Source organism: Solanum stenotomum, chromosome 9 (assembly GCF_019186545.1).
Source record: "Solanum stenotomum isolate F172 chromosome 9, ASM1918654v1, whole genome shotgun sequence".
Taxonomy (NCBI): domain Eukaryota; kingdom Viridiplantae; phylum Streptophyta; class Magnoliopsida; order Solanales; family Solanaceae; genus Solanum; species Solanum stenotomum.
The window spans coordinates 51,789,574-51,801,744 of record NC_064290.1 but is presented as its reverse complement, the minus strand read 5'-3'; the positions used below and the strand labels follow the sequence as shown (position 1 = coordinate 51,801,744).

Here is a 12,171-nt window from a genome sequence, read left to right as displayed (position 1 = left end):
TTTAATAAGGGATATATCTACTCTAAATCACAAAATTTAGGGCTCTATTTTTGGGAAAATTGTATGAAATAGCAAACTATTAATTCAAATTAAATATTATAGTCATAGTTTATTTTATTTGTAATTCACAGCAAACATCCCATTTTTTTGCCATCTGTTTCGGTATAAAATTAGTCATTTTCGATATACAATTACTCATTCGGTATACAAATGTATAAAATGCGTTTGTATTTGTATAAAGCGAGAGAAAAGTGTATATACAAATACAAATACATATATTTTTGTCATATACACTTATAATTATACAAATATGGTTCTCATATACAAATTACAATGTATACATGAATTTATACAAAACTGAACAATTTTTATAAAATTGGATGTATCTAGCGAATTATACAAATCAAAAGCTCCATAGCAAATATAAAATTTGCTATGGAGCACAATTATGCAAACTATAGCTATAACATACAAATATGATTTTTATGTTTGCTATATGTGAAAATTGCTCTATATTTTTTCCTTTTTCCTATATTTTGGGATATTAGCGAAAAAGTACAGCCCACAATACTACTTTGCACTTAGGTAGCCAGTTCTTAAGCTTTCAGTCGCGTAGCTCATTATTTTCTTACAGCAATGGTTAAAATCTCTATATACGATATTATAAATAACATTATTTTTTTTACAACAATATTTAAAAACTTGATATAGAATATTATGCACTTAATATACAAATATTAAACAAAATTATAAGAGGTGTTTATAATACACTCATATACACTAGATTCGTCCACGGATTACAGTATTTTCATATGAAATTAGGACAAAAGAATCTCCTATAAATTGATGTCAAACATCAATGGCCATACATATCCAAGTTTTAAGAACAAGAGCATATTAGAAAACATCACCTAGAAAAATAATAATAGCTAAGTGAAGATACCACAATGTACAAAGTACAAACCTAGAATAACTAAGCTAACCAAAACTAAATATGCCATTAAAATACATAAATGATTCAATAAAAACAGACACAAAAGTACAACTTTATAAACATTAGCAGGCCAGCAATGGAAACTAAAATAAGAGCCAAATAGAGAGTCTACTTAGTTCACTGATCAACACACTTGTAACTAAATAAACGTATAGTTTGAGTAAATAAGACGATAAAAGAATATAAGTATCTTACATTTAACGAACACGCATGAATACATATATATAAAAGACCGGCATCTGCAGACTGCAGCCAAGACAAAAGTAAATCATAGGAAAAAACACCAGTTTCATTGATAGTACGGTAATAACACGCACAAGAACTTTTTGAATTCTAGCGAATCCTTTTCACCCTAAGCTGAGCACATAGCTCAATGCTTAATATGATCTCTATATAAAACCTTATATAGAATTTTAACGACTTCTTGAACATTCTGTAGAACCACATTGCATCAGGGGAGAGAAGAGAATGGCCACTGAAATGATGCTTCAGTGTGTCTTTGATGTCAGACATGAATATCGAGAGACGACCTTACGATTAAAACTGCAGTTGTGCATTGCATAAACAGAAGGGGGATATATCACAGCCAAACACTTGTGTCCATGGTAGGAATATATCATTCCCCAAAAGGCAAAACCGGAAAGATATGACTTTGTCAATAGCAGCTTCTCTATCCTCTTCGTGCAATAATTCATCAGTCACGAGTGTAACGTTGAGCTTACCAAATAGTTCATGATAGATTTTGGCTATATATTTCCTAGTCAGATGAGTTTGGCAAAGGATTGAGTGTTCTGCTTTTCTTCTTATACATCCCCAATTTTTGTACATTCTGGTAATTGTTTGTGTACCAAGAAGATCTCATTTCACACTCTACGTCAAACATCGTAGAAAAAAGATCACTGCCAATGCATCATTTTAGACCTAACTAAGTCCTTTTATGACACAAATGTTAAAATAATGCATCATTTTTGGACCATTGAGATTATAAAACTAAACTCATTCAGTAAAGAACAAAGGGAATAATGTCCACAAATGGATTACTATTACTGCACTTACCTTGCCTGTCACAAAATACAAGGAAATATGTACACACATACTTTGTAAGATCATTCAAAACCATCTGTCACTTTCATCAGATCTGTTTAGTACTTTTCATTTCATCGGTTTCTCCGTTTATGCTTTGGTTGCTGATATCATCCCCTCAAGTTTTCTTGTTTTTCTCTCCTTTGTGTTCTTCTGATCCTTCTTTGCCTTTAAGAAAATGTATGATCTGTGTTTGAGTATAAAAGAAAATGTAAAATATGAAGACATGCAGAACAAACTCAGTACTTTCTATCTCTATATTAAATCCTCAAACACACATACAGAATTTTAAGAACGATTACACTTACTTCGAACAAAACCATACAAATGTTAAAATAATGCATCAATTTAGACCAAAGTAAGTCCTTGTATGACACAAATGTTTAAAATAATGATCATTTTGGGCCATTGTCTTTACTATCACAAATGGCCTACTATTAAGTTATTTTGTTTCTGTACTTACCTTGCCTGTCACAACTCACAAAATACAAGGAAATATTTAACAACATATATACTTTGTAACACTTTTCTAAATCATCTGTCGCTTTCATCAGATCTGTTTACTTTTCATTTCATCGGTTTCTCCGTTTTCAGAAAAATAACTTAGTGGCTGATATTTCCAGTTGTTAATTAATTACTGGGATTTATAGTATCTTTCACGTCATTTTCAACTACTACATGTTACTTTATTTGTCTCAATTTATGTGGCACCGATAGAAGTCTAAGACTCAACCCGAATTGTTTATATGTCTTTTAAATTATTATTGTAAGTTTTAATAATATAAAAGATTATAACAAATAAAACAGACAAATCAAAACAAGTAACCACGAAAAATAACCAAAATGCCCCTATATGCCAAAGTAGACAAGTTGACCTACTGCTTGCTTTGGCATGTAAACTCCCTCTTATAAGTGGCATGTAAACTCCCTCTTATGAGATAGGTATTATAAATATAATATAAATATACTTGGTTGAATTTTTTTGGAGAAGTGGAATTTTGCATCTCCCTTTTTTTTCTTCCTTCCCATAGGGTATATATATACCTCATTTTATTCCTATATATAGCATAACCCTTTTGAAATCTCCGCTCGGATAAAAGGGAGTTGCTTGATTGATAAGCACCCATCGCTTCCAACCTTAAGATTGTGAGTTCGGAATCACCAAGGAAGTAAAAAGTGAAAGCTCCTGGAAGGGCTAATTAAAAAAAGGTCTCAGCTCGGATTTGCAAGGTACCCCCTTGAATCCATCTCTCTTTGAATTTGTTTGCACTTGTTGTTGTGTTTGTCATTTATGTAGGAAAACCTACATAAATTTCACTAGTTTAGGAGTTAATTATTTACATACACTCTAGTTTGCAATATTACGAATTTTACCAAATTTTGGTGCGTCCAGATTCATACATACCAGATCTCTCGCCTACCTCCCATCTCGATCGCCACTCTCCTATGTATCTGTTATCTTAAATACATGTGAATCATACTTCTCGCTCGCCACTCTCCTATGTATCTGTTATCTTAGATACATGTGAATCATACTAGATACACAGTAGATACATATATCTGAGATACATAACAAATCTCACTCGCCTCCCTTGCTCGCCTCTATCCCTATTTTAATGTATTTGGTAGAAAAAATACATGTATCTAGGTATATGTTCCTCAATATATGGTAAGAAATTCTTAATTAGTGGTAAGATACGTAATATTTTGAAAGTACAGGTAATACTATATATGGTAGTGGAGTATATCTAATTATATAGTTTCTCCTTTTATGTATAAAGACAGTACTAAATACTAACTCTATCTGGGCTCATCATGATCAATTTAGAATATGCATGAGACAGTTAGACTCATTTTTCTTGTTATTGATTGGCATTTTTAAAAATCTGTTTTTTAGATGGATACGCAGAACGCGGAACAATATGGACATGTAGTTGAGGTACATGGTAAAATCTGTGGTTCAGCACTGTGTGGATTCTCAGATGTTAATACCATGTCTAAGGATGCACAGGAGAGATCAGCATCGATGAAGAAACTGTGCATTGCAGTTGTCCTTTGCATCATTTTTATGGCTGCCGAGGTTGTCGGGGGTACTAAAGCCAACAGTCTTGCAATTTTGACAGATGCAGCTCATCTACTATCAGATGTTGCAGCTTTTGCAATATCCTTGTTTTCACTTTGGGCATCAGGATGGGAAGCTAATCCACGCCAGTCGTATGGTTTTTTCAGAATTGAGCTACTTGGTGCATTAGTTTCTATCCAAATGATATGGCTTCTAGCTGGTATCCTTGTTTATGAAGCCATTGCTCGTCTTATACATGATACCGGTGAAGTTCAAGGCTTCCTCATGTTTATCGTGTCTGCATTTGGATTAGGAGTGAACCTCATCATGGCATTCTTGTTAGGTCATCATGACGTCCACGGCCATAATCACAAAGAGCATGGTGATGATGATCATGAGCATACACATGATATACATGGAATAAGTGTTAGCCGGCACCATCACCATAATGAGGGACCTTCGAACCAAGCACATAACGCTGATCATCACACTGCTGTGCCTCTACTTAAAGATTCCTGTGAGAGTGAAGGTGAAAAGAAAAAGAAACAGTGGAATATTAATGTGCAGGGGGCTTATCTTCATGTACTAGGAGATTGTATTCAGAGCATAGGAGTCATGATTGGAGGAGCTATTATATGGTATAAACCAGAGTGGAAAATCATTGATCTAATTTGCACACTCATTTTCTCCGTCATTGTTCTTGCCACAACTATTAAGATGATTCGGAATATTCTTGAAGTATTAATGGAGAGCACACCGAGAGAAATTGATGCAACAACAATTGAGAAGGGGCTTTGTGAGATGGAGGAGGTTGCTGCAATCCATGAATTGCACATTTGGGCGATTACAGTCGGAAAAGTACTCTTGGCTTGTCATGTCAATATTAAACCTGATGCTGATGCTGACATGGTGCTGGATAAAGTGGTTGATTATATTAGGAGGGAATATAACATTAGCCATGTAACCATTCAAATAGAAAGAGAGTATTGAAAATGTAAAAATGACAATATGCAGAATAAACTGGAAAATACTGTATCATTCTTAAACAAGTTTCAAGAGATAAAACTATCAAACACCAGTATATATATAAGACAGTAAATTATAAAGAACATGCATAAGTAAGTACATATAAAGAACGAAACAGCATGTGCAGACATAATAAGCAAAGGCTGCAGCCAAGACAAAAATAGATCATAGGAAAAAACGCCAGTTTCATTGATAGTACGGTAATAACATAAACACAAGAACTTGTTGATCCTTTTTTTCACCCTTGATGCTATCAAATTCCCTAAGCTGGGCACATAACTCAGTACTTACTACTATCTCTATATAAATCCTCAAACACATATGATTACACTTACTTCATACAAAACCACATTGCATCACTAAAGAAAGAAGAGAGAGAAGAGAATGGCCACTGTAGCAGCTGCAATGATGCTTCAGTGTGTCTTTGATGGAAGCTTGTCCATGTCAGACATGAATATCGAGAGACGGCCTTACCATAAAAACTGCAGTTGTGCATTGCACAAGCAGAAAGGGGATAATCCAACCACTTGTGTCCATAGTAGGTATATATCATTCCCCAAAAGGCGAAACCAGAAAGATATGACTTTGTCAAAAGCAGCTTCCCAATTCTCTTCTCCATCTTCTTCTTGCAATAATTCATTCATCGCGAGTGTACAACATACAGCGCCGACTTTAGCAAGTAGTTGAATGTACTGCTTTTCTTCTATTTTATGCATATCTTCATTTTCTGTAATCACACCACACTCAAAACAGAAATCGTACATTTACGTAAAGGCAAAGGAGAGAGATAAAGAAGAACGGTACTTGAGGGGACGATATCAGCAACTAAAGCATCATTCTGAAAACAGAGAAACTGATGAAATGAAAAGTAAACAGATCTGATGAAAATGAAAGATGGTTTAGAGAAGTCTTACAAAGTATGTCTGTACGTATTTCGTTGTATTTTGTGACAAACAAGGTAAGTACAGAAACAAACATAATAGTAGGCCATTATGACATTACTCCCTTTGTCTTTACTAAATGAGCTTAGTTTTATAATCTCAATGGTCTAACATGATCCATTAGTTTAACATTTGTGTTGTATAAGGACTTGGTTTAGGTTAAATAATTATTTTTTAAATCATGACCAGCAGAACACGTAGCAACAACTTTACCAGTTACGTTAAAGATAAAAGGAGCATAGTTTAGTATGATTGACATAACATATTGCAGGAAGAGAAAAAAATACATCACTAAGCCATGCTAACTCGTTCATTTGCCAACCTCACATAATGGACTAATAAAGAGCCTACAAGTGACTATTCTAGCTCAATCATCCTCGAGCTATTATCAAGTGAATTGGACACCTTAAATAGAGATAGATAATGTGAGGCCAAAAATACATATTTTTAATCATTATTTGTTTCATATTTATTATTTATATTTGTCCTTTTTGAGCATGAATTTTATGAATTGTGCTAAATAGTATATTTTATTTGTAGAAGTAAATTGGTGTAAAGTTAAAGAAGTTCGGAGCTAAAACGAATTAAAAATGAAAAATTATAGAAGAAAATCAAGTAGACAACTTAATGATTAAATTCAATATAATAATGTATAAAATATAAAGTTGCAAAGTTCAATTGAAAAAGAGAATGCTTCCACGTGGCAGCAGTGGAAGACACCTTCAGATTGTTTGAAGCAGCGGCTGAGGCGGTTACCGAATATGCGTAAAATTAGGAAATTCAAATTCCGTTTGGTTTTGATTTTCTAGTTTATTTTGGAATCAATTATTTTATTTAAGATTTTCTACATCTATAAATAGTTTATAGAAATAATTATTAGAGGAGATCAATAAGGAGGTACTTTACAAGAAAAAGTTGTCAATATTTTTTAGGGTTATTTTCTTTTTCTTTCTTTTCCTAGAGATTAGTGGTGAAACGCCCTTGTGCTGGGGCTGTAGCTACAAATCGAATGTTGAATATTTAAGGTTTATGAATTAATTCTTGGTTGTCATTAGAAGTTACTTCTATATTCTTGTTTTAGTATTTATGCTTGCGCACCATAGGATAAATCTATTGTCTAATCTTAAAATCGAGAGAAGAGGGGTTAGATAGACCAGAGAATATAGAGAGCTCGGTCGACCCATTTGATTGAGGTGATTAGTGTTCAGGAATGACACCCGGACGAACAACTTGCTTGGTTACGAAATAAGATGAAATATAAATGTTCGCTAGTTAGTCTATTTATCCCCGCTCAACGATGTAGTTAGATAACTAACTGGAGTAGGCGATGAGAGGTGTGTAGCCTGACTCATACAATTAAGCCTATAAACCAGTAACTTGACAACTAAAATTAGTTCTAAGCCAAGAATATGATACATGAGATTCATTGCATGTTGCATCCCTGGAATTTGCCCAATCACTGTAAGTAATCTTATTATTTAATTCCTACGTTCTTTTCTTTATAAATAAAAAGTCAAACTCTTTTAGCACTCTTAAATAAATAATTAGACTAGTATAATTTAGTAAATAGTTAATTGACAAGTCCTTTGGGTTCGATAATCTGGTTCTTTTAAGAGCTACTATGTTATTTGTGCGACCACGTACACTTGCGTGTGCAATTAGGAGCAACAAGTTTTTGGCGCCACTGTCGGGGACTTAGAAATTGATTTATATTCAATATTCTTAAGTCTACAAATAGAATATTCATGTATTAATTACTTGATCTTAGCTTGTATATTGCAGACAATTGACTTTCAGGTCTAGCTCGGAAGGGAGAACTTGTCGAACCTTACAACGAACCTGAAAGAGTCTTACGCCAGCACAGGAAAATGGCTAATCAAGGACGACATGGAGAATTGGGGTTAGGTCTTCAAGAAGACAATGAGAACAATAATCAAGACAATGTGAATAACCCCGGGAACTTGAACAACTAAGTGGTACCCCCTGTAGTACCTGCAAGACCAGTCCGTGATGTGGCAGTCCCACTCACAGCCAATGTGGTATCTAGTATTAGGAAACCTCCACCGGGGGTAGATTTGAACTAAAACAAGGCATGGTACAACTTCTCCATTCTAATAGGCAATTCACTGATCTCCCTCACGAGGATCCTCAAATTCACCTTAGGAACTTTATAGAGATCACTAACATACATCCCAACTGAAGTCTCATTGGACTATGTGAGGCTGACGTTGTTTCCATACTCGTCGTTAGGAGCCGCAAAGCATTGGTTAGATACTGAACCACCAAACTCCATCACTACCTGGGATTACCTAGCAAGAAAGTTCTTGAGTCGATTCTTTCCATCCAAGAAAACCGCACGGTTGAGGAGTGAGATATTATGCTTTAGGCAAAATCAAGGGGAGGACATGTACCAAACATGGGCTCGTTTCAAACAAATGTTGAATGCTTGCCCGCACCATATGTAAACTAATGGGGTACTTGCTCACACTTTCTTAGAGGGTTTAGATTATAATGTTCGTGTACTTCTTAATAGTGCAGCAGGTGGACAGGCCCAAGCTAAAACATGTGAAGAGTTGTTCGACTTACTCAATAGACTCTCCGAAGGGAACCCAGGATATGAGGGGGGAAATGCCGAGAACCACAACCCAAAAGGCCGCAGGGACCTTAGATGTAGATCAAGCTACTACCATAAATGCCAAATTAGATGCTATACAACATAACATAGCCTTACATTTTAAACAGATGGCTCTAAATCATGCACCGGTAAACGTTGTGCAACACGCAGCCAATTGGTGTGAGGTATGTGTAGTGGAGCTCATGAAACCGAGCAATGTGAGGTAAACCCGAATTCCGTAAACTATGTGGGTAATGCGCAAAGGGGTGAAGGTCAGCAAAATTATAGTAACACCTACAACCCTAGTTGGAAGAACCATCCTAACTTCTCATGAGGTGGGAACCAAAACCAAAATCAGGTGCAAGGGGCTAACTAATACCGTTCTCAAGGGGATGGGCAATAATACCAAAATCCTAACCAAGGTGCAAATCCTAGTGCACCAAAAGGGGATGACCAATGAAGAGCTACTCCAAAAGCTCATGACTGAAATAGGGACCAAACTAAATGCTAGAATAGATAAGCAGGATGAGAACATCAGAAACATCCAAATGTCCCAAATGAGTTTAAAGAAACAAGTTGCGCAAGTAGCTAATTTTCTGAACTTTCGTCCCCAAGGTAGGCTGCTCAGTGATACTGAACCCAACCCAAAGCAACTGCATGCAGTAAGTACTAGAAGTGGGTTACAATTAGAGGAACAAGCTCCAAAGAAGAGAGATACTGAGGCAAGTACCAAAGAAAAGAAAGTGGAAGAGGTAGTAAAAAGCTCCAATGTTAAGGTACCCGTTCCTCAAAAGAAATTACCACCTCCGTTTCCACAAAGGCTAAAAAAAAGAATGAGGATGAATGTTTCGGTACGTTTCTCTCTCTCCTTAAACAGGTTCATATTAATTTGCCTTTGGTTGACATTTTGCAAGGTATCCTGAAGTATGTTAAATACATAAAGGACATTGTGGCTAGCAAGAGGAGGTTCACAGAGTATGAAACTGTAGCACTTACTGATGAGTGCAGCTATAGAATTCAAAATAGACTACCCAAAAAGTTAAAAGATCCGGGTAGTTTTACTGTGCAGATTACAATTGGGCAAAGTGTCCATGCCCGCGGGTTGTGTGATTTGGGGGCAAGTATAAATCTGATGCCCTTACCATTGTATCAAAAGCTTAGATTGGGTAGTCCAAAACGAACCACTGTTATTCTCCAACTCGCTGATAGAACCATTGCTAGGCCAGAGAGGGTGGTAGAAGATGTGTTCGTGCAAGTAGGTTCCTTGATTTTTCCGATGGATTTTGTGGTCTTAGATTTTGAATCCGATTCTGAAGTTCCATTTATTTTGGGACGTCCGTTCTTGGCCACGAGTAGGGCATTGATTGATGTAGCAGTTGGTCAATTAACTATGAGGGCACATGATTAGGTAGAAGTATTCGGTGTTTATCGCGCTTTAAAATTGCCTTATATCTATGAAGAGTTATCTGTTATTATTGTGATTGATCACGTAGTAGAATCACAAGTAGTTGTGCTGAAGATCCCATAGAGAGAGTTTTAGTAGGTCATGAGGTGGATGGAGATACTGGCTCAAGATATAGATTCATGTTTGAATCTAGCATTTGTTAACACTCGTAAGCTTTGAGCAGAGTCACTAGATCGTGAGTTAGGGCCCTCACCAAAGCTATCAATAGAAGAAGCGATCAAGCTGGAACTAAAAACTTTGTCGTCTCACCTAAGGTATGCTTATTTGGGTGAATGAAACTTTGCATGTTATACTTTCTGCAGAATTGTCTGAATTACAGGTTGATGCGGCATTGAGGATCTTAAAGCGGAGAAAGAGAGCGATTGGATGACAGATGGCTGATATTCATGGGATTAGTCCTGCGTTATGTATGCACATAATCTACATGGAAGATGATCACAAACCAAGTGCACAACATCAACGTCAGCTAAATCCTTTGATGAAAGAAGTGGTAAGAAATGAAGTAATAAAGTGGCTAGATGCTGGAATTGTGTACCCAATCTCAGATAGTAAGTGGATAAGTCCTTTGCAATGTGTTCACAAGAAATGAGGTATGATAGTGGTAAGAAACGAAAAGAATGAGTTGATTCCTACTAAAACAATGACCGGTTGGAGAATTTGTATGGATTACCAGAAACTTAATGATGCCACCCAGAAAGATCACTACCTGGTTCCCTTCATTGATCAGATACTTGACCGACTAGCAGGGCAGGAGTACTATTGTTTCTTAGATGGGTATTCCAGTTACAACCAGATCTTAGTTGCACCCAAGGATCAGGAAAAGACCATTGTCTTTATGGTACCTATGCTTTCAAATACATACCATTCGAACTTTGCAATGCACCAGCGACTTTTCAAAGGTGTATGATGGCCATTTTTCATGATATGGTAGAAGACTTTGTAGAGGTGTTCATGGATGATTTCTCCGTTTTTGGAAAGTCTTTTGGGGTATGTCTCCGGAATCTTGATAAAGTACTTGCTAGATGTGAGGACACTAACTTAGTTTTAAATTGGGAAAAGTGTCATTTTTTGGTTAGAGAGGGGATAGCGTTGGGTCACAAGGTGTCGAAGTCGGGTTTAGAGATTGATAAGGCCAAGGTAGAATTTATTGAAAAATTGCCCCCTCCCATTTCTATAAAAGGGGTGCGTAATTTTCTTGGTCATGCAGGTTTCTACCGGCGATTCATCAAGGATTTTTCCAAGATTGCAAGACCTATGTGCAGTCTTTTGGAGAAGGAGGTGAAGTTTGACTTTGATGAGATGTGCTTGAAAGCTTTTGAGATGTTGAAGAGGAACTTAATTAAGGCTCCCATCTTAATTGCTCCTGATTGGGGACTACCATTTGAACTCATGTGTGATGCAAGCGACATAGCAGTAGGTGCAATGTTGGGACAAAGAAAGAATAAAGTGTTCCACTTGATCTATTATGCAAGCAAGACCCTAGACTCTACACAAGCTAATTACACAGTGACTGAGAAGGAGATGCTAGCTTTAGTGTTCGCCTTCGACAAGTTCAGATCATATTTGGTAGGTACTAAAGTGATTGATTTTACTGACCATGCAGCTATTAGGTACCTATTCAACAAGAAGGATGCTAAACCAAGGCAGATTCGCAGAACGCGGAACAATATGGACATGTAATTGAGGTACATGGTAAAATCTGTGGTTCAGCACAGTGTGGATTCTCAGATGTTAATACCATGTCTAAGGATGAACAGGAGAGATCAGCATCGATGAGAAAACTGTGCGTTGCAGTTGTCCTTTGCATCATCTTTATGGCTGTCAAGGTTGTCGGAGGTATTAAAGCCAACAGTCTTGCAATTTTGACAGATGCAGCAGCGGAATAAAAACTATCAAACACCAGTATATATAAGACAGTAAACTAATAAAAGTATCTTACATAAAATGAACACGCAGAAGTAAGTACATATAAAGAACAAAACAGCA

The 12,171-nt window shown here is 36.3% G+C and overlaps 4 protein-coding genes across 6 annotated transcripts in view; 3 read left to right on the top strand and 1 right to left on the bottom strand.

Annotated features, from left to right (window-relative positions):
• LOC125876353 (uncharacterized) overlaps window positions 1-12,171 on the bottom strand; it is a 226,402-nt gene that overhangs the window by 109,305 nt on the left and 104,926 nt on the right. The gene's annotated exons all lie outside the window — the stretch shown is intronic.
• LOC125877636 (metal tolerance protein 1-like) lies at window positions 3,975-5,129 on the top strand. The gene is made up of 2 exons (XM_049558867.1): window positions 3,975-4,563; window positions 4,669-5,129. The coding sequence occupies exons 1-2, from the start codon at window positions 3,975-3,977 to the stop codon at window positions 5,127-5,129; spliced, it is 1,050 nt and encodes a 349-aa protein (XP_049414824.1).
• Window positions 5,550-8,079, top strand: LOC125877635 (uncharacterized). The gene is made up of 2 exons (XM_049558866.1): window positions 5,550-5,844; window positions 7,904-8,079. Exons 1-2 carry the CDS (start codon window positions 5,550-5,552, stop codon window positions 8,077-8,079), a joined length of 471 nt encoding a protein of 156 aa, XP_049414823.1.
• LOC125877633 (uncharacterized) lies at window positions 9,170-10,128 on the top strand. The gene is made up of 2 exons (XM_049558865.1): window positions 9,170-9,496; window positions 9,598-10,128. The coding sequence occupies exons 1-2, from the start codon at window positions 9,170-9,172 to the stop codon at window positions 10,126-10,128; spliced, it is 858 nt and encodes a 285-aa protein (XP_049414822.1).